General features: G+C 33.0%; 2 protein-coding genes across 2 annotated transcripts; one reads left to right on the top strand and one right to left on the bottom strand.

Annotated features, from left to right (window-relative positions):
* Positions 1-4,570: 4,570 nt before the first annotated feature.
* Positions 4,571-8,993, bottom strand: LOC132727080 (ER membrane protein complex subunit 5-like). Its single transcript, XM_060712493.1, has 4 exons — positions 8,842-8,993; positions 6,968-7,020; positions 6,268-6,371; positions 4,571-5,719 (listed from the first exon to the last, which is right to left on the bottom strand). The coding sequence occupies exons 1-4, from the start codon at positions 8,912-8,914 to the stop codon at positions 5,632-5,634; spliced, it is 318 nt and encodes a 105-aa protein (XP_060568476.1). The 5' UTR covers positions 8,915-8,993; the 3' UTR covers positions 4,571-5,631.
* A 165-nt stretch (positions 8,994-9,158) lies between these two features.
* LOC132727079 (ubiquitin-associated domain-containing protein 2-like) lies at positions 9,159-23,321 on the top strand. Its single transcript, XM_060712492.1, has 9 exons — positions 9,159-9,277; positions 11,032-11,159; positions 11,677-11,796; positions 12,415-12,518; positions 13,273-13,441; positions 14,227-14,380; positions 18,505-18,587; positions 20,268-20,343; positions 21,201-23,321. The coding sequence occupies exons 1-9, from the start codon at positions 9,244-9,246 to the stop codon at positions 21,344-21,346; spliced, it is 1,014 nt and encodes a 337-aa protein (XP_060568475.1). The 5' UTR covers positions 9,159-9,243; the 3' UTR covers positions 21,347-23,321.
* Positions 23,322-23,659: the final 338 nt, after the last annotated feature.

Below are 23,659 nucleotides of genomic sequence, written 5' to 3' on the forward strand. Positions count from 1 at the left end.
TTATACGACGATTAAAGTCATTTTGCAAATGATGTTAGTTAACGTTGTCATTGACGTTAAAAATAAAAAAGTTGTAATATCCTGGAAATGTTAAAGCTAAATATGAAATTAATAGGTAACAATGGGCAAATTTCAAAAGTTATTTTATTTATTTCAAGTTCTGAAGAATTGAATTTCTTTAGTAATCCAATATTATAATGTAAATTATGTTAAGATATGTTTTCTTATGCCAGCAGTCATTATTATAGGAAAAGGTAACAAATATTTTAGATTTTCATTTGTAAGTAAGAAGTTTTTTTTCTTCTGAATATTTGTTTAATAGCTTATTTTATCTTTTTATTCTTTCCAAAAAAAAATATATGAATCTGGTGCAGAAATTTGTACATGTATTATTTAGTAATATGTAAGTTGTTAATGATATTGATGATTATATAAGATATAAGTAGATGTATAACACTGGCGTTAATAATTTACAATTATATATGATATATGGTTCAGGAAATAAGGTGTATATATCATTTGAGCCGCGTCATGACAAAACCAACAAAGTGCGTTTGCGACCAGCATGGATCCAGACCAGCCTGCGCATCTGCGCAGTCTGATCAGGATCCATGCTGTTTGCTATCAGTTTCTCAACTTGTAATAGAGTTGGTAAGCGACCAGCATGGATCCTGATCAGACTGCGCGGATGCGCAGACTGGTCTGGATCCATGCTGGTCGCAGACGCACTATGTTGGTTTTGTCGTGATGCGGCTCATTTATTGATAACTAAAAAGTGCATTTATGGGTCATAAATTTTATATGCATTCCAGAACAAAGTGTTGCTGATTGTCTTATGATACTATGATTGTTATGTTTTCAGTGTTGTTTGTTACATGTACTTTGTTTGTTTTCTTAGATATATAAGCAGCGCCATATCAAAACCAACATAATGCGTTTGGTCAGAGCGTTTGCGACCAGCATGGAGCCAGACCAGCCTGCGCATCCATGCAACCTGATCAGAATCAATGCTGTTCGCTATTAGTTTCTCAACTTGTAATAGGGTTTGTATCCTGATCAGACTGTGCGGTTACGCAAGCTGGTCTGGATCCATGCTGGTCTATGCGCACTGTTTGTTTTCTATAAATGTATGTTTTTCTGTAAGTACATGTATATATGTAGCTGTAGGCATTGGAAAAAATTGTTTTTATTTGGTTTTATGGTGCACCAATACATTTTAGGTCATATGCCGCAGAAACAGGAAAAAAGATTTTGGCTAACCTGGGGTGTTACAACTAAAAGAGAATTGTGAAGTTGTAAAGTCAAAACTAAATTAAGATCTTAAATTTAGTAATCTGCTACGGAGGACCACACTTTTATTTTTAGCCAATCAAAAATGAAACTGTAATGTTTAAGGATTATTTTGGGAGTTTTTATTTAGTCTAAAACTAATCAATGGAATATCTTTAAATTTGGCATGTTGTTAGAATATGATGACAGAAATATTTCAAGCGATAAAATATTGGGTGTCACTGATCTCTCTTTCTCCTAACATCAGTTGTGTTGTTCTTAAATAAAACCTGTAGTGTTAATACGATAAACTGTCTCTGTCTAAAAGATTTTGTTAAGGATGGGATATGTGGCCGGTGAACCTTTTCTATTGCAATAAGTCGTGTCTTCTAAAATGGGGAAATTTGCGTTACTATGAGAAAGTTGAGAAAAGTAAAAACAGGCCTGCCAGATTTAAACATTCCCTTTCAGTGATGATAAATATATGAAATAATGAAATTGTTGTATTTTTTATAGTCACAGATGCCAAAAAATGTTACGTTTGTTGGGAGTACTCTTTAGTATTATTAGGAATTTTTAGCAGTTAGGAAAAAAGCCTTATTTTACCTCTATTTCTTGTTAAAAGTTACAGCTTATCAATGTAGTAAAATGACTGTAAAAGACCTCGATACGTCTTGATTGTAGACCAATTCAACTTTGCATTCGACTGTCCTTTGATCTGACCTTGAAAGTTGTCATATAAAATACTGCCTAAACGAAGAAGATAAAATATCAAAACCAATTTTTTATCGAGGGGCTTTTGTTACTGTTCAAATTTTCATGACGAGGAATTTCGTTCCATTTCCAAGAATTGGTCAAGGGGATTTTGTCCTAAGGCACATGTTATTATTGAATTGGTAGAAATTGTTAAGTCATTTACATTTGATACATATACATATATATTTTACATCTGTGATGTATACAATATATTTCTAGTTTATGGCCTTAAACAAGGAAACATTTGTTTGTGTTTCGAGTTTTGAAATTTGGAGGTACAAATGCACATGTACAGTACTTCAAATTTGGTCAAAATGATTAAGTGTATATTATATAGTTATAAGACAATACGAAAAATTGATCATCAATGTTAATGTTGTAACTGCTTGTTTTCTTTTTATTTGAAAATAACATTTTGTCTGTATTTGTTAATTTGTTACATTATGTTTCATTAATTACTTAAATACATGTTTCAGTTTTCATGTAAGTTTTTGGAATGTCCAGAAATGTTTCAATTCTCTTTTTATAGCACTCATCTTTTTAGTTGTAAAGTTGATTGTATAATGATTATGAAAACTTGACCTCGAGTAAATAAATAATATTGATGTATATATGTACACTGTATTTGTTGATTGATTTTGCCCCTTCATTACACAATAGTTTCTTTTGGCTGTACATTGCTTGTCAGTGTCTTACAGGAAATCAATGGTTCTACAAGAAACAAGTGCTTGGCTTTCAGTGCTTGATTGTAAAAAAAAAGAGCCTGGATAATGTAGAGTTGTATATGTTCAAAAACAGTCATTATTCTGTAAATATCCATGTAAGAATTATAGACCTTGGATAGAGACCTCCTATTATGCTCTCAAATAATTGTGTGAAGTCTTCAGTACCGTAGTTTTGGAAATACCAACTTGTACACCAACACTGACACCTGGGTGAGTGCAATAGCTCTCCCTAATTTTCGAAAATAGGAGCAAAAAATTGAAATATTTTATAGCTAAAAAGGAGCGACCAGGCTGTTTAAGATGGGCTTTTGTGTTGCCATGAAAAAGGCAATATATAGGGTTACTTTTGTTGGTGGCATCCCCTTGGGCTTGTCCGGAGCATAACTCAGTCACTATAAGTCAGGTTGATTGCATGCCTCTTTCAATTGTATAAGAATCGTTACTCTCCACTTATTTTTTGAGTTATTGCCCTTTGATCACTTCATAGGATGATGGATCTTATTGAGAAAAAGTGCAGTGCACAAGACTTTGTACTCTGCCCTTCATGATTTTTGAGTTTTTGCCCTTTGTTAATTTTCATACTTAATAGGCTTGTCCAGAGAATAACTTGGTCACTATAATTTTGATTGAATCCAAACTCAGTAATGCAAGCTTTTTTCATTGACCTAAAGTGCAATGCAGAAGAATCCATCACAGAGTCCTCCATTTTGATCTGTCAGTGTAAAACTTTTCCATGGTATTTTTATTTTAATAACATAACAGTTTTATTTAACCTGACGCAACATTGTTAAAATCAGTTCAAATGCCATTAAAGCTAAATGTACTATTGCAAGAGCAGTGTTAATGCCTAAACTTACAGGTATACTGTTGACAAGGCTACATATCCAACTCGCAGAGTTCTAGTTTTCTTAAAAGCATCTAACTGGTAATGTTTATCCTGACAGACATGATGTTTAAATGAATGCTGTTGAGAACAGTTTATGTGAAATACAATTTCAGAAATTTTCAAATTTCGGCATTGCCATCGGACATAAACATTAGGGCAAAGACCAAGTGATTTAAAAATCATGTAACTCAAATTTTTTTTGTTTTATATAATAAATTAATGCTCAAATGAATATTGATCAATATTGTAAGTTCCAGACAGCATTATTTGTAAAGATATTACCAAATTTACATTTAATGTAAATGAAGGGAGGTAATTAGAAATTTATTTTCGATAGTCTTAAGCGAAATTTTTCAATAAGAAATGAATGGATAAAATTTCACTTAAATGTTTTATACTTCCTTAAATTCATATGGATAGTTCAATAGGTGTGAATCGGGCAACCCAGGTTCAATTCCCAGACAGCGCAGGTCACTTTCCTTGTGATCTATCATGAAATCTTTTCTATGGTCATTTGCACTGTATCTCTGCTCTGGCATGTACGGAAGTTTCCTTCCTTGCGAAAGGGAAGGCAACTAGAACTGTTAAACATCTCGACAGCCTGCCCAAGAACAATGCGGTGGCTGAACTGTGCTCTGGTAAATTCAGTGTGGCTTACTTCCATGATCTGAAGTGAAAACTACCAACACCACCACCAGTTACATTCTTGATTAAAACATACAGTATCTTTAATTCATTATGCATACTTGGGTTTACATCTTTTGATGGAAATGACCTATGTTTTTACACCCATTATCTTCATTCTTAATCCGGTTAAAATTGACCCAATTTTCAGATACTGTTGAGGCACTTTCCGGATATTCATGTGATTGTGAAGATAATTAAGTGCAGCTCGGCACCAGTTACTACTAAAGACCAGACAAAAACACACTAGGTCTGTGTATCCATTTATTTTAAGTACAAATTCATAAAGAAAAATTGAATAACATTAGAGGATAAACAAGAATAATGTTACACTGTTTAGACAGAATTTACAAAACAAAAATTAAAGCTAAACACAGCTGATTTAGAACATTCTTGATACAATATACAAAAACATAAATATGAAAACATTAACACTCTCTTGCTTATTATTTCATTCTGACGAAGAAATCTGTGAGCAATTTCCTTTTAAATTAAAAAATCAAAACCTATTTATTGATAGATAAAATGAATGGATATATAAGTTACTTTGAAATTTTTAAAATTTTGAACATCTGACTTTGAAGGTTAAGGTCAAATAACTTTGGAGTTCTAAGTCATACTTTTATTGAGCACACTCTATCATATTGACAGTACTAAGGCAATATCTCCCAAAAATTCCAAAAATGCAGGGACATAAAAACATGAACTGGAATAATAAAGCACTGATTAACAACATATAACTTAAATTATAAAATTTCTATATTTTTTGGAAAACACCAAATAATCATGTGGTGATGGCACATTTTAAATTAATACCTCCTGAGAATTTTATTACACTATTAATTTTTCATAATGTTCTCTAAAATAATTTTACCATGTTTTCATTATGTAAACAAACAGAAGCTAGTGCTCTCATAAGTGAAAACAAAAATGTTGGGATTTATCCACAGTTTATGTGCTGTTTTAAAAATTTTCAGTAACAAATCTCTAATACACTCTGACACTGTTGAAAAAAGATCAGCCGATTTAGTGCCCTGATATCCCAAAAATGACCCTAAATAACAATACTTTTTTACTTCTCTAGCTTATTTTAAGCTATCAACAATTATAAATTTAACAGTCAGTACCTTGCATATCTTATCTTCTTTTTTTTGACAACCAACCATGTTATCACTGTGCATGGCACAGATATGAATCTTTCAATTAAATTCCTTACAATATTGCACAATTCTCTACAATTCTGCCTTGTCATCTCCTACATATGTATTAAATACTTCTCATTAAAACGTCTCTTATAAAATCATCTCTTCATCATTCATCCGATGTTGCCCTATATAAAGCCTTCCCTCTGTGATTGAATGAAAGAAATCCTTGTCTGTTACCAAGCATATCCCATGTTCTGTAAACAAACAAATTTGCCAATGTAATACTAGTTAGTTATGTAGTGTTGCTGTTTGTTTTTCTAGAAGTTTTGGAGCAAAAACTTAACCATTTAGTGCAAAGGCCTCACTAATGTGAGTGGGTGATGCCTGGGTGAGTTCAATAGCTCTCCCTTATAATTCTTTGAATAGTCAACTCCACAAATACTGGTTTTTGCTTTGTACATACATATACCAAATAATCCTTTTCCTTAACTTAAGCAAAATACGTTATCTTTTTTAAAAACACTACAATGCAGTATTTCAAAGAAAGAACCACAAAAAACAAAATTCTATGCTTCAAATGGAAAGTTAAATTACTCCAATCACAATAAATCAAATAGAACATACTTTTGTCTTACACATTATTGTTGTTCTTATAATATTCAACCAACAAAAGCAAAAATGAGCCAATTCATACAAGTTAAAATAGTCCCTTTAATGATAAGAATTTTGAATGACAAACATTTCTTATTATAAGAGATATTTTGAATAACTAAAGACTGAAGACAAAGAGGCAAAATCATACTTATGATCAAGGTCAGCACTGGCACGTATTTCTCTGAAAGACCCAGCTATGTGTACAACACCGTGTATAACAAGTAGAAGAGATAATATACACTGAATCAATATCTGAAAAAAAAGAAGAATATCATTCAAAATTTCACACACATAAACCTATTACATAACAGCCAGTATTTACTTTTATAAATATGGGTTGTTAGAAGAGTACTGTATCTTGGTTTGAGTATTTTGGTATCTTCATAAAGCCTGGGCAGCTAGAGCAACTCGCCAAAAGTAGAAGATAACAACAGACTTACTCCGGAAATATTCAAGTTTTCCCCTGCTAATCCGTAGGTACAAATAGCTTTTACATTGAAAGCTTCGAAAATAAGCGTTACAGGTTGACTAATCTATTATGATGGGTAGACTAGTGCACCATGAAGTTTATCAGTAAAAGTTTGTTTGCACCTACAGTTTAGCTGGGAAAAACCCACTTTTGCTGAGTCCTGGATAACATCTAATACAAGGTAACAGTTTACAAAAATGAATTCTACACACATTAAATTCTCATTCAACTGAAATACAAGAAGACTTGCCCATTAAATCTATCTACTAGTGATGTCAAACTTCCCTACTTGAAGATACATGTACATGAAGATTGAAAGACCTTGGCCAAGGTAAACATATTTAAATTAAGGACATTGATAAAATTAAAAAACACTTACATCCCATGGTAACCTAGTAAAGTCCTGTTCTGTGAGACGTAGGTATGATCTATCTGTAAATTAAAGAAAAAACATACATGAAATTTTTAACACTTGTTCATTATTAAAGGATTAACCTAACATGTACATGGAAAAAAATTTAGCTGCTGAAAGTAGAGCCTGGGCGGACTGCACATGTAGGTTTAATGAGATCAAGGCACAATAAGCAGCTTTCAGCTTTCGCTGTTAAGTATGGACCCCAAACATTTCACCAGTCATGCCTTTAGTTTATACAAATTTATTTTAGTTTGATTGTGTTGGAAGCTTTAAGCTTATTGAAACACTTACGAAACCGTTTCTGGAACCAACCAGTATTGAGCAATGACTAAAAAGTTCCTTGCTCAAGATACAAAAGCCTGCCCCTCACAGGGTTGAATCTACGCTGTCAGTAATCCTTAGATTACTAGTCTGGTGTGTTAACTTAACCACTAGGCCACCTCGCCACTCATACACTTGAAGGGTTAATTTTTTAATCACAAAGTGATAATGATTTACCTCTGTGCAATTTCACAGAGTATTTGCCAAAGAGATAAATTTTGAGCTCATCATTCTATCTTATTTGTACTTGTAGGACCACTCCCTAGCCCAGAAGCAAAAATATCTCAAGCGTTGTCATATTTATTTGGACAGACACCCCCTGAAGACACGGACCGTTACCATGGGGAGTCTGTGACTCAGACTAGAGCAATAGGACACCTCCAACAAGGAATAGGGATACAAGGGGACGGCTAATCCGAGACCCGGGCCGGGCTTTGATTTAAAAAGGTTCTTTTACTGTGCCTTTTTTGTTTAAAAAAATTATTAATAATTACTTGAGATTTTCATTCTTCGTTGAATATTTTCTGCATACAAAGGGGAATAAAAACACAGTAAGTTTTAAAATTTGATGTGTCATTTTGTCGTAGAAATTTTATATTTCAGTGTTCCCTTTTTAATAACGGAAGTCTGTGTTTATTATGTCAATTTTAATAAATTGATTGTTGACTTTAAAATGTTATGTCTTTCATTTTTTGTTATTTTTTGTATTGCAAAATAATTTTAATGTGATGTAATTCGTTATCATTGTTATAACGTGTATTTTACAACAAAATATATGTTTTTATGTGTCTTATTGTTTAATAAAGTTTATCAATATCAGCAGCGTTAGCGCCTTATACAAACAATGACATTGTAATATCCCGATAATTGGTCAATTATCACCTGCGTAAGTTGACGCAGTTACAAATAATTTCTTGAAAAAAAAGTATTAAACTACTCTAATATATATGTTACATAGAAATGTTTAGATTGAAATATTATAAAGAATACCAAAAGCAAATTAATATACAATTACACATGAATTTTAAAACTTATTTTATATTTTTACTTTATATTTGCATTGAAATGTTAATACGAAGAACAAAAACATCAATAATTTAATACTTTTATTACATTAACCCACACATTAAAAACCTTTTTTAAATCAAGGTCCGCCTCGTCTCGAGTGACGGTCCGCCGTGTCCCAAAATATGGTCCACCTAGTGTCGAGTCACGGTCCGCCCTGTCTCACGGTCTGCCCTGTCCTGCAGGCGTCATATTTATAGGACTAGAACACTCCCCAGTCAGTAGACAGGACATTAACCACATGTGTGGTCTGTAGGTAGATCTAAGAAGTTCCATATAATACACCTCCTAACAAGGGAAATAGGGATACAAGGGCACAGGCTAAATCACCGGTCAGCCGGGCCAGGGGTTTGCAATAAAAATTCAAGTTTCAAAAATTATTTACAGTTCCATTTTTTTAATACCCTAAATTAATCTACATGAATCTACTATGAGATATAAATATACATTACGTTGCGCTGCTGAATATGCTGCGTGTAAAAGGGCTAATAACCCAACAGCGACACACATTTTGTAAAAATTCATTTTCACGTTTTGCTCCGTGAGAATGTATATGCACACCGGTTGCACTCGTTTAAAGAAACCGGGAAGTCTGAGATTACTTAAATGTCATATTTTTATAATCTGATGTGGTGAAACTTTAATGGTTGAATGTCTTTCATATTGGCAGTTTTGTTGATGTTTATTGCAAGATAACACTGTAAAAATCAAATTTGAGCAAAATATTCTTTTTCTATACAGTATACGATTCTTTCGATGAGCCGCGTAGGTCCGGAGTAATGCTATTTACCAATCAAGTAGGCTTTCAGTAAAGTAACATTCACAGTACGCTAATATTACGGGTAATTTCCAAAATGTCTGCAAGCAGCAGTGTGTCAGTGGGATTTCGTAAGTTTTCTTTATCTTTTCTCTACCATTTGCGAAAGCATATCGTATTTCGTGTGTTTAATGTAACAGAAAGTAAGATCTCATACTGTCAACATTAATTAACTTTGAAAATTAAGGTTACCGTGTACATTAAGTTTGGTTATATGTTTTCCTTGTTAGTAAACTTAGTTGTTGACATCTCTGTGATTATCAAAGTTTGACATTACTTAAGAACATGCCTAGTTACAGTTAGGTGGCTGGTATTAACAATGTTGATTGAGTGCACATTAGTATGGTTGATTAATCATAGCATGTCAGTTTACACCATCCACTAGTCATATTGTTTAGTGCTGTTACACTAGGCATGGCCTTTAATATGGCAAATATGATTTTACCTAGTCCAAATAATTAGACGTAACAGCGGATATGAAGCTATATTTTACATGGGTCAAATCTGCTGTAAATTCGCATTTTCCGATAAACGTCAAACTGTAAAAAAAAGAAAATGCGATGTCTTTCAATGAAGGACTAGATTTTACTCAGCTTCTTATTTTATTGTAGATAAAATCTTAGACTGTATTCTTATTGATTTGTTACTTTCCATCAATTTTCGTGACCTAAATACAGCGTTTTTTTTCTCTTCTTTGGGAATGGTGCCGGTACCAGACTGATTGGGAAAAAATGTGTTATTTTGACTTAAATTGGGATTTTTTTTTAATGCATTTTTTTCACCTACAAATAAGATAAGTCATCATGAATAAAGATAGGTAACAGTTTCCACTGTCCAAGTAGAACTTTTGAGTGATGATTTTTATGAATATGTTAGATTTAAATGATTTCAGAGAAATCACTTGGCCTTGGGGAAATTTTGAACAGCCATTTTGGGAATTTAAACATTGGAAATTGGGAATTTTAATGTCTATTTTCTATTGGGAACAGTACCGTTTTAGGGTAGTAGTTATATAAAGAAAAAAACACTGAAATAAAACAGATCAGACCGGGCAAAATTGGGTGATATAGCTTAAGTTAGCACATCTGTTGTCTCAGATAAAAAAATGAAAACTCAGCTCTGTACTGAGAAATTTTCTCCCCAATGAGTAAACAGTTGAATAGTAATAGTAATTCATATTTAGACTGATAGTAATTCATATTTAGACTGAAAGTAATTCATATTTACACTGATAGTAATTCATATTTACATGCTATCTTAAAATGGGTTCTCATATTTCTTATTGGTACTGATTTCAATCGATTTGAAAATAATTATAAATTATTTAGCTAATAATCACCTTGTGACATTTGGACCTTAACAAGCAACTTTGATAGAATACAGGGCTTTTTTTTCCTCAGGTTGGGGAAGCAGCCCTGCCCTTAATCTGTTGGGGAAATTACATAGTATATTTCCAAAAGGGGGAGAAAAAACTTGATGTAAATTCAATTGTTTGGGAAAACTGCATGATTTTAAATTTTTTTCTTTAGGGAAGCAGCCCTATGACGTCCCCTGCTATATAGAAGGGGAAAATGCCCAGGAATATCAGAGTTATATTCCATCAAGGTGGCTTGTTCAAGGTGTGAGAAATGTTCAACCTGAAAGATACAAGAGCTTGTGCTCTCAGAATTCTGAAAAGTCTTTTGAAGCTCTACTTAACTGAGCTACTTGACTGCACATTTTCTCCCATAATTATAAAGTGAACAGAAAAATTTAAATGACTATAGGAAGAAATGTTCCTGTAGCATTATCTATAACATTTAAATCATTATTTGTTGTTTTACAGGCAATGCGCCAGTGTGTAAGTTTCTTCTAGGATCAGCAATCAGCTCGTCATTTTTACTGAAGTTTCCACTAAAACAACACCAATCATACTTTATCTATACACACAGCCAAGTGTTTGATAAATACCAGGTAAAGTAATGATTTTACTGCTGTGAAATATTTCCATTAATACCTAACAACAGCATAAACATCAATGAATATGTAAAGTATATACTGCAATTATCTGTCCACATTCTATGTCGTCATTAAAATATATGCATTCAATCATTTCATATTGAAAAATTTGACTTAGACTTTATAAAAATAAATTTCTTATTACCTCCCTTTATAATTTATTAACATGAAATGTAAATTCGGTAATATCTTTACAAATAATGCTTTATGGAACTTACAACATTGATAAATCATTAAGCATTATATTATAATATAAAACCATAAAAAATGATCAGGACTCTAAGTGACAATATGCTCATTTATTTTACTGTTAGCTGAGATAAATTACTTGTGTATTTCAAAAGATAAATACCATCATAGACTACTGTAAAATTTATATTGAAGACTATAGATTTTAATATTTTTAGACTTCTGATAATTTGACATGATACCTGGATGATTTTTTTCAAATTTCTGTTTTACTTGATTACAGATATGGCGTGTGTTGACATCAAAGCTGGCTTTCTTGGATTTAAAAGATTTGTTTGTCTGTTCTGTTCTTCTCTACTATTTTAGAGTATTTGAAAAAAGATTTGGTTCCAGAAAATTTAGTGTAAGTTCTTAATTTTCTATTTTGTTATTTTACACTTATAATTTATCAGATTTATACATGTAGATATCAAAACTTTATTTTGTAATAGAGTTACCAGTTAAAAATATCAGAATTGATATGATAAAAAAATAAATTGAAATAACAAGAAAATATTGGTTTTGTAATGAGGATAATTTTTCATAATACTTGTAATTGTGCTAACACCAGTATAGAGCCCGAGGCACTGATTTTTTCCCAATTTACATTTTCTTTAAAACCATGCAGTTTTCCCCCAAAAAATCTGAACTTACACAGCTTTTTGACTTCCCAAATTAGCAATTTAAAGATGATTTTTTCATGAAATCAAGAGGCTAAGGCCTTTCCTTTTTTATCAACTGTGATCAGGATACAAGGATGTGCAGGCTGGCCTGTCTGTGTACTGGGGGCAAAGCTGATCACTTTCGGTTCTAGCATGTTAAATTTTAATCTTTTTATTGAGACCTGAAAATGTAATATTAATGGGGAAAAGACTTAAAATATATTAGCAGATTATTGTATTGAAGGGGAATAATTTACTGATAAAAAAGTGATTCAATAATATGATAAAAAAGTGTTTCAATGATATTACAATATTTTCAGTCTTATCTGCTAGGGTCAGGAGTGCTTACAATATTACTGGAGTTGTTGTGTGTATTTTTGTGTCGGAAATTGGAAGTACCCTTACAGCCTTTACCAACAGGACCGTAAGTTTGACATATTTTTCACGATTTTTCATGTTGTTTTCTTTGTCATTACTGTCAGTAAATATTTGTATATTATTAACTCAAGCATGTTTTTTTCCTACATTACTTTTTTTTGTGAACCTACAATGTTCTAGGTTAAACATTCATTTCCATAACTAATTAGGGTACCATGCATAATTAAATGAAAATTAACACTATCTTCAGGGTCATAACTATAGGTCACAAATCAAGACCCATGTTTCAAGTTTAAATTTGCATAGAAAATTTCTCTTTTGCAGAAATTATAATTGTTTCCATATTTATTGTAACAGCCATTAATATACGGTCATATAACCTGACAATAATCTCTATAACAAATGAGCCACGTCACAACAAAAGCAACATAGTGCGTTTGCGACCAGCATGGATCCAGACCAACCTGCACATCTGATCAGGATCCATGCTGTTCGCTATCAGTTTCTATACTTGTAATAGAGTTGGTAAGCGAACAGCATTGATCCTGATCAGACTTCGCGGATGCGCAGACTGGTCTGGATCCATGCTGGTCCCAAACGCACTATGATGCTCTTGTCGTGACTCGGCTCATTAATTTATAATAATGTAAAACATCCTTTATTTGAGAAAGAATGGAATTATGTACTTCATAACATGACAGTAGCTGTGTATATAGCTAATGTAATCCCCATGATTATCCAATGAAAAGGGTCATTACAAAATTAATGCTCAATGTTATTATAATTGTATGTATTTGCAGGTTATGCATAATATATCCATTATTTGTGCCATTTTTCTGTGATATTCCACGAGTTGCACTCTCACATGTATGGGGTGTGCCAATGACGGGGAAATCTATTTCATATATCCTAGGCTTGCAGGCAGCCAGTACTTCACCTGAGTCATTAGTAGTGGCAATTTGTGGCTTGGTGAGTTAACATCATGTTGTCATCTTTTAAATAATAATACAATTATTAACATGATAGGCTGGTGTTATGCACACATTTCAAATAACTTATGTAAAGCATACATTTTTGTAAGCTGGTAAGATGAACGAAAAAGTCAATAAACAGATGACTGGTAAATGAGATAAGAGCAGTGACAGTATCTTGAAAAAGTTTCCATATTCCTTAACCTGCTGAATTTGTATAATGGATTTGCCCAGCTTTGAATTTGGAACATTCTGTTTGAATTTTACGAGATTCAATAAACAAAAGACATGTTCTTAAATTGAGCTGCTACTAGTATAGAGAAAATATAACCTAGTCAGACGGCACTGACTGACAGGCATAAGCAAAAAAACACAACAAAACTGATTCAACTATATATGAAAAATTAAGTGTTCAAGGAAGTGGCACATAATATATTCATACACAAGAATTAAACTTGAAATGTCATGTATAAAGTACCTGTAGTTGTAATCCTAATTTTAATTTCTCATAATCAGACAAGCCACACAAACACGAACATTTAGTAATTAAATTTAATATGCCTTCATCAGTGCAAAACATAATAATGATTTTTTTTTTTTTTTTTAATTTCTCTATATTCAAAAAATGCCACATGATTTTTTCAGATATATTATAAGCTTCATGTAAGCACTTTTTCCCAAAACATTCAGAAAAGGCTGTAATGGGAATATTTGCTGTTTCAAGAGTGAACTATAAAGCAAGAAACTGTGCTAACTTCATGTATGTAATTTCCTTTCAAACAGGTGGCTGGTATTTTATGGAGAGTTAATTTTCTACACTTACAATCAGTTATTAAAGTACCACATTGTTTGGCGAGATTATGTCATCATACTATTGGCAGACTTTTCAACTCCAAAGATGTACACGAAAATACAACACACATAGGAGCTACAATTGGTAATTTTAGAGATACATTATTAATGTGAATAAGAACATTTTTTATTAGCTTGTCTGTTTTGAAAAAAAAAAAGTAGCTTATAATTATGTATTAGGTCCGATTTTTTGAAGAAAGAAACTGGAGCTATTGTCAGGACCTTGGTGTCCGGCGTTGGTTAACCTTTTCTTTAAGGTCCAATTTCTCAGAAACTATAAAAGCTGTACACTTCAAACTTGGTATACATGTTAGTTGTTATAAAGGATGTCATTTCAAAAAGGGAGACAATCCTCGATTTTTTTTTCAAAGTTATGCCCCTTGCTCTTATTGCTATATTTTTTTAACACTCTTGCACCACACTGCTCCTTTGGCAACTCTTGTTTATTGTACATTCTAACACATCCGAACTCCAAACACTGATGTTATTGATATATTATTTCTTAAGTAGATAATTACATGGCCTAGAATACATGTAAATCATAATCTTTTGAAAGTTATAGAAAATATAAAATAAGTGATTTAAAAATAAATCATTTTCGAGTTTACTATCCAATGGTTTATTTTACTTTTTAGCTCACCTGTCACAAAGTGACAGGGTGAGCTTTTGTGATCGCTTTTCGTCCGGCGTCCGTCCGTCCGTGTTCGTCCGTCCGTCCGTCCGTAAACTTTTACTTTAAATGACATCTCCTCATAAACCACTAAGCCAATTTCAACCAAACTTAACAGGAATGTTCCTTTGGTGGTCACCTTTAAAAATTGTTCAAAGAATTTAATTCCATGCAGAACTCTGGTTGCCATGGCAACCGAAAGAAAAAACTTTAAATATCTTCTTTTAAAAAACCCTAAGAGCTAGAGCTTAGATATTTGGCATGAAACATCTTCTAGTGAGTGTCTACCAAGTTTGTTCAAATAAAAGCCCTGGGGTCAAAATTGGCCCCGCCCCAGGGGGTCATTGATTTTCCCTATATGCATATAGTAAAAACTTAAAAAATCTTCTTTTAAAGAACCCAAAAAGCTAGAGCTAAGATATTTAGCATGAAACATGTTCTAATGGGTGTCTACCAAGTTTGTTCAAATAAAAGCCCTGGGGTCAAAATTGGCCCCGCCCCAGGGGGTCATTGATTTTCCCTATATGCATATAGTAAAAACTTAAAAATTCTTCTTTTAAAGAACCCAAAGAGCTAGAGCTAAGATATTTAGCATGAAACATCTTCTAATGAGTGTCTACCAAGTTTGTTCAAATAAAAGCCCTGGGGTCAAAATTGGCCCCGCCCCAGGGGGTCATTGATTTTCCCTATATGCATATAGTAAAAACTTAAAAAATCTTCTTTTAAAGAACCCAAAAAGCTAGAGCTAAGATATTTAGCATGAAACATGTTCTAATGGGTGTCTACCAAGTTTGTTCAAATAAAAGCCCTGGGGTCAAAATTGGCCCCGCCCCGGGGGGTCATTGATTTTCCCTATATGCATATAGTAAAAACTTTAAAAATCTTCTTTTAAAGAACCCAAAGAGCTAGAGCTAAGATATTCAGCATGAAACATTTTCTAATGAGTGTGTACCAAGTTTGTTCAAAAAAATCCCTGGGGTCAAAATTGGCCCCGCCCCAGGGGGTCATTGATTTTCCCTATATGCATATAGTAAAAACTTAAAAATTCTTCTTTTAAAGAACCCAAAAAGCTAGAGCTAAGATATTCAGCATGAAACATCTTCTAATGAGTGTCTACCAAGTTTGTTCAAATAAAAGCCCTGGGGTCAAAATTGGCCCCGCCCCAGGGGGTCATTGATTTTCCCTATATGCATATAGTAAAAACTTAAAAATTCTTCTTTTAAAGAACCCAAAGAGCTAGAGCTAAGATATTTAGCATGAAACATTTTCTAATGAGTGTGTACCAAGTTTGTTCAAATAAAAGCCCTGGGGTCAAAATTGGCCCCGCCCCAGGGGGTCATTGATTTTCCCTATATGCATATAGTAAAAACTTAAAAAATCTTCTTTTAAAGAACCCAAAGAGCTAGAGCTAAGATATTCAGCATGAAACATCTTCTAATGAGTGTCTACCAAGTTTGTTCAAATAAAAGCCCTGGGGTCAAAATTGGCCCCGCCCCAGGGGGTCATTGATTTTCCCTATATGCATATAGTAAAAACTTAAAAAAATCTTCTTTTAAAGAACCCAAAGAGCTAGAGCTAAGATATTCAGCATGAAACATCTTCTAATGAGTGTGTACCAAGTTTGTTCAAATAAAAGCCCTGGGGTCAAAATTGGCCCCGCCCCAGGGGGTCATTGATTTTCCCTATATGCATATAGTAAAAACTTACAAAATCTTCTTTGAAAGAACTCAAAGAGCTAGAGCTAAGATATTCAGCAGGAAACATCTTCTAATGTGTGTCTACTTAGTTTGTTCAAATAAAAGCTCTGGGGTCAAAATTGGCCCCGCCCAGGGGGACATTGATTTTCCTTATATGTGTATAGCAAAAACTTAAATAATCTTTGAAAAAACCCAAATAGCTAGAGTTTAGATATTAAGCATGAAACATCTTCTAGTGAGTGTCTACAAAGTTTGTTCAAATAATAGTCCTGTGGTCAAAATTGGCCCCGCCCCGGGGGGTCTTGATTTTCCCTATATATGCATATAGTAAAAACTTAAAGTCTTCTTTGAAAAAACCCAAATAGCTAGAGTTAGATATTAAGCTTGAAACATCTTCTAATAAGTGTCTACAAAGTTTGTTCAAATAAAAGCCCCGGGGTCAAAACTGGCCCCGCCCCAGGGGTGTCACTGTTTTTAACTATATGTGTGTAGTAAAAACTTACAAAATCTTCTTTTAAAAAACCCAATGAACTAGAGCTTAGATGTTTAGCATGAAATATCTTCTTATGGATGACTACCAAGTTTGTTCAAATAAAAGCCCTTGGGTGAAAATTGGCCCTGCCGGGGGGTGGGGGGGGGGGAAGGGGAGGACAGGGGGATGAGATCATTGTTTTTCATTACATGTGTGTAGTAAAAGCTTAACATTGTGAAACATCTTCTAATGAGTGTCTTCCAAGTTTGTTCAAATAAAAGCCCTGGGGTTTAAACTGGCCCTGCTCCGGGGGCCTATATGCAGGTGAGCGACCTCAGGGCCATCATGGCCCTCTTGTTATGTTTTCTCCCATGTTTTGAGTAACGTATCAACCTGTGAGCTCTGCCTTTTCAGTCAACTATCAAATTGTATATTTCTCTTTTACGTTTGTGGATTTGTTAGATCAGCTTATTAACAAAAGAGAGCAAACTAAATCTACATCTGTGCAACTTTTTCTCATATTTAGCAATTAGTAAAGCAGTCTCTATATATTATCATGATATACTGTGATAAGATAATCCACATACCGATAACTGTTTGATCATCTCTTGCCTCAAAACAGAGAAATTTAAGCAGTATTGACTATGTTGGCTGTAGAATAACACTCCATTGTACATTGTATTATTATACCCCTGCATACGAAGTTTGTGGGGGTATACCGTCAGGTGGTGGTTGCTTGGTTGCGCAGTCCGTTGAAGATTTCTTGTCCGGGACATAAATCAGAATGTTTAATAGATATCATTTTGAAACTTTATAGGTAGATAGTTCTCACTGAAGAAGTGCATTGCAGAAGTACTGTAACTCTCCTTTCCCTTGTTTTGGAGTTCTTGCCCTTTGTTCGTTTTTACACTTTGAACATTGTCCATGACATTACCTAAGAATAAAAGGTATCAACATGAAACTATGTACGTAGATATATCTCACAGAGTAATGCAGAAATTTCAGGGAGATAGAAGGTATTAACGGTATAAGAAGCCATGAAAACTCCAAATCCAAACTTTATTGATGGATGTAGGACAAATTATTCAAAAACATTTGAAAACTATCTATAAACTACTGCATTCTCCTTATGTGCAAAATTATTAACTGAAAAGCATATTTTCTGACAAGTGTGTGTTGGGGGTATTCGGCACTTGTAACATTTCTATTTTCTTTTTATTGAACTGCTTAAAATTACCTTCCGCAATATTTGCTTGTTTGTTTGTTGTGGGTGTTTTTCACATTTATATACATGTACTGTTGTATAAGATAGGCAAAAAAAGTTGAAAACTGAAAAAAAAAAACACAACTGTTGTATATTTTTAATGTAGAAATACAGAGACAAGAAGCAATGGAAAGATTAGAACAACAAGTTATATGGAGATCATTACAGAACTCCAGACATCAGCCACAGGTATGACTGGTTCCTATTAATTTGACTGGTTCCTAATAGTTTGAGTGGTTCCTAATCATTTGACTGTTTTTAGCTCACCTGTCACAAAGTGACAGGGTGAGCTTTTGTGATCGCTTTTCGTCCGGCGTCCGGCCGTCCAGCATCCGTAAACTTTAACTTTAAATGACATCTCCTCATAAACCACTAGGCCAATTTCATCCAAACTTCACAGGAATGTTCCTTTGGTGGTCACCTTTGAAAATTGTTCAAAGAATTTAATTTGTTGCAGAACTCTGGTTGCCATGCCAACCAAAAGAAAAAACTTTAAATATCTTCTTCTAAAAAAACCCAAAGAGCTAGAGCTTAGATATTTGGCATGAAACATCTGCTAGTGAGTGTCTACCAAGTTTGTTCAAATAAAAGCCCTGGGGTCAAAATTGGCCCCGCCCCAGGTGGTCATTGATTTTCCCTTTATACATATAGAAATAACTTAAAAAATTTTCTTTTAAAGAACCCAAAAAGCTAGAGCTAAGATTTTTAGCATGAAACATCTTCTAATGGATGTCTACCAAGTTTGTTAAAATAAAAGCCCTAGGGTCAAAATTGGCCCCGCCCTAGGGGGTCATTGATTTTCCTTATATGCATATAGTAAAAACTTAAAAAATCTTCTTTTAAAGAACCCAAAGAGCTAGAGCTAAGATATTTAGCATGAAACATGTTCTAATGGATGTCTACCAAGTTTGTTCAAATAAGAGCCCTGGGGACAAAATTGGCCCCGCCCCAGGGGTCATTGATTTTCCTTATATGTGTATAGCAAAAACTTAAAAAAATTTCTTTGAAAAAACTCAAATAGCTAGAGTTTAGATATTAAGCACGAAGCATCTTCTAGTGAGTATCTACAAAGTTTGTTCAAATAAAAGCCCTGGGGTCAAAATTGGCCCCGCCCCGGGGGACATTGATTTTCCTTATAATTTTTTTTATGTGTATAGCAAAAACTTAAAAATCTTCTTTGAAAAAACCCGAATAGCTAGAGTTTAGATATTAAGCATGAAACATTTTCTAGTAAGTGTCTACAAAGATTGTTCAAATAAAAGCCCTGGGGTCAAAACTGGCCCTGCCCCAGGTATGTCATTGTTTTTAACTATATGTGTAAAGAAAAAACTTGAAAAAAATCTTCTTTTAAAAAACCCAACAAGCTAGACCTTAGATGTTTAGCATGAAACATCTTCTACTGGGTGTCTACTAAGTTTGTTCAAATAAAAGCCCTTGGGTTTAAACTGACCCCACTCTGGGGGCCTATATAAAGGTGAGCGACTTCAGGGCCATCATGGCCCTCTTGTTTTTATAATTTGACTGATTCCAGTGTTATTTGACCAGCTCCTAATAATTTGACTGGTACTTGTTAACTTTACTGGTTCCTTTTGATTTGACTGGTTCCTAATCAATTCACTGGTTCCTTATAAATTGACAAGAATTTAGATGATTGTTATTCTCTGAGACTTAATAGAAATTGGAGACATGTTTTTGAATGAATTCTTACCTCAAATGTGTATGCTGCAATATATAATATAATCTACATGCCACTGCATATCCTTCCTTTACACTTGAAACATCTAGATTTTAATTTTGAAGTGTTAGTTTTATGTATAAAGATTAAATTGAGGTAAAAACAAGCAATTTTGTGTTATTGTCTACTTTCAGAACCTGGTGAATGGTCCCGGTATATTTGGAGGTATAAATAACAATGATCAGGATGACCTCCGGCAAAGAATAGAAGGTATTTTATACTTTATAAGAGGTGTCATGTTATCATTTTATTAAAATTGATAACAGGTTTTGGTCAGTTTTTACAAAAAAAAAAACAACAGAAAATTCAATAATCAGTGACCACGCAGAAGAAATTTTTATTAACATTACTTTGGTTTCTTTATACTATGACATTTTGTTTGTATTTAAATTGTATTTTTTTTTCTGATCAAAACAAAATAAAAGCACAATTGTAAAACACTAATACTCTTGTCAAATAACATGTTTATGGTTAAATTTTATGAATTTTGAAATCTTAAAATTCAAGTTTAATTAAGTTGGCAAAAGGAAACTTTCAACCAAAGGTGTATTGTATCTAACTATGAAGTTTATACCTTAAGGTAGTCTTACTGTAATGCTTTCTCGCCAAAAAGAATATTAACATCGGCCAATATTGTACCATTACGATTATTTCTGGAACGTTATTTTTTCAAAATCTTGGGCATTAGATTATTTACAATAGCTCATCCTTTATCGCTATGTACTAAATTCCAGTTATAAAAGTTTAAAGATTATTGAATACTGAGATTGTGAAAAATAACGATCCGGAAATGACTGATTTATTATGATATTGGCAGATGTTAGATTTTTTTTCTGGAAAGCATTGCAGTCAGACTATCTTAAGGATAAATCCATATTCTGGCCAAAGTTTCATTTGTCCATAAAGATACAGAGAAATGTGCGAAAGAAAAGACAGCAAAATAAATACGTCTATCTGTTTGTTGGAAGGTGCAGGTCATTAAATGAATAATAAAATTTGTTTCCCAATATTATCTGAGATAATGTTAAGTTTAGTTTCATTCTCTTTTTTCCATTCTCTCTTTTTAGAAGATGTTGAGGAAATGGAAGTATCAGAAGAACAAGTACAACACATGGTGGAGATGGGGTTTAGTCAGGATCAAGTTAGACATGCTCTTCAAATGTCAAATAATGATGTTTCCATGGCAACCAACTTCTTATTGCAGCAAAATTAATATTTTATGGTGATAATGAATAAAGTAAGATTACAGTATGAATAAAATGTGAGAATACTATGAATAAAATCTTGGAAGTCAGTAAAGAATAAACTGGTGGTCAGTATGAATAAATTCTGAGAATACTATGGATAAAGTCTTGAAACCATTATGGATTAAACTAGAGGACAGAACGAATAAAATATGAGAAAAGTATGAAGAAAATCTGAAAATAATATAAATAAAGTCTTAGAACCATTATGGAATAAATCACAGTGCTGAATGAATAAAATCTGAAAATGTATGAAGAAATTCTGAGAATATTATGAATAAAGTCTTTGGAGCCAGTATAAACTTGAGGATTGTATGAATAAAATCTGAGAATAATATGAAGAAAATCTGACAATATTTTGGATAAAGTTTTGGAACCACTATGTATTAAAGCAGGGGACAGAATGAATAAAATCTGAGAATAGTATGAACAAAATGAATAGTATGAATAAAATCTGAAAATACTATGAATAAAGTGTGGAACCAGTATGGATTAAACCAGAGGCCTGTATGAATATAATCAGATTGCAGTATGAATAAAATCTGAAAATTGTTGAATAAAATCACCCAGCAGACTTGAGCTACTGTGATGAGTAAAAACCAGAATATTAGAAAATCTTTGGTTTATTTTACATGTGATAATTCCTTGGCAGAAAGACTTTGTAAGAAATCTGCATCAAAACACTGTTTTATAAAATTAAGTTATTTATTGCTGAATGCCTGTCCTGCAGTAGTACGGTGAAACCTATTCCGAGTGGCCTTCTGTAGAACAACTTTGAACTACATGATGTAACCTTTTACAGCAACAGTTACAATGTTTGTACAAAGTGATACTTCATAATATTTTAAACTTGTCTATTGTAACACCTGTCAACAACAACCAGAATCTTTGCTGTTCAGTGAGTGCTGTTCTGCAGAAGTTGTTCTGTATTTATTTTTTACATTGACAGGCAGTTAAGGAATGTTGCTAGAGTATTGAGCACTACTTATACAATTATTGTGAATAATTGTTATCTCAGAATTGTTCATGAAAAATAATTTGCCTCAAATACCAGCAGGGACTGAAAGTGATATCCTTTGCAATCATTATAGAGCCAGACCAGCTTGCCAGTCAATGCAGTCTGACTTAGCACTTTTACCGTCAACTGACCAATTTCAAATTTTCATAATGATATCCCCGAAATGGATAATGGTCTGTTCCAAAAATGGAACCAGGACAATTCTATGTAAGAAATTCAGTAGACATTCGGTAAAATATTTGATACTTTGATAAAGTCATAGACATATGGTCTGCTTATTTAGCTGAACACGAAGGGTATGAGATGAGATTCAATTATAAATCGGCCTAGTCAATATTTTAATAGTGGATATAAGGGATGTTGTCTTGTGTAATCCAACATAGTTCATTGGATTAATTGTTACATTATATTCTATATGTATTTAGTTAAGTTTGTTGAAGTTTTTCTGTAGCAATGTTACTGGGAAATCGTATACACTTTTCTTACAAGTCTGTGTTATTTGTCTATCAAATTCATGCAAAATTAAAAAATTTGACCTTAAAAGTCAAGGTCATTTATGAGTCAAGGTCAAATTTAGTTTTTTTTAGTTGAAGGGTAGTTGTGTCCAAGTATGAAGACAAATCATTAAGAAATAATAAAAAAATATCTGGATGGGACTGAGAACAGACACCAGGACTGTAGTAATAGCTAAAACATTTTTCTTTTAAAAAATCAAGCTAAAAATGACTTGACGTCTAAGGTCAGCTGTCAAAGAGAATTTTAAAGGAACTCCACTGAGGTTTATAAGCCTAAAAACATTAAATTTTATTTTTTCACATAGAAAAACAGGAACACTTAAAACAGAAATATCAATAAAATATAATCAAGACATATACAAGAAATACATTGAAAATCATATGTTTGTGCTATTCTCAGTCCGATTTGATGATAAAAAAACATTTAAACGCTTTTCATTTTTGGGTCATTTTTCACTATTATATTAATTATTCTGAAAAAACAGAGCCCGCAAATGATCTGAAATTTGCACATAAGTTTTAAGTATAGATCTACATCAAATGGAGTAATAATTTCAAAAAAAATATTTTTAGTTCCGTCATGTGAAAAAACCTCAGTGAAGTCCCTCCTCACCTAAGCTTGGATTGCAAATCTGAAGCTCTCCCTACAGAACTGTGCAAGCCGGTCAGAGTTCAAACTATGTGCTCTATTTATCATCTATATATGTATTGTGTCTTTTACCGTTTTCCTGCTAAATTAAAAAAATAGT

Source organism: Ruditapes philippinarum, unplaced genomic scaffold, assembly GCF_026571515.1.
Source record: "Ruditapes philippinarum isolate M1 unplaced genomic scaffold, ASM2657151v2 ctg123_1_1_1_1, whole genome shotgun sequence".
Taxonomy (NCBI): domain Eukaryota; kingdom Metazoa; phylum Mollusca; class Bivalvia; order Venerida; family Veneridae; genus Ruditapes; species Ruditapes philippinarum.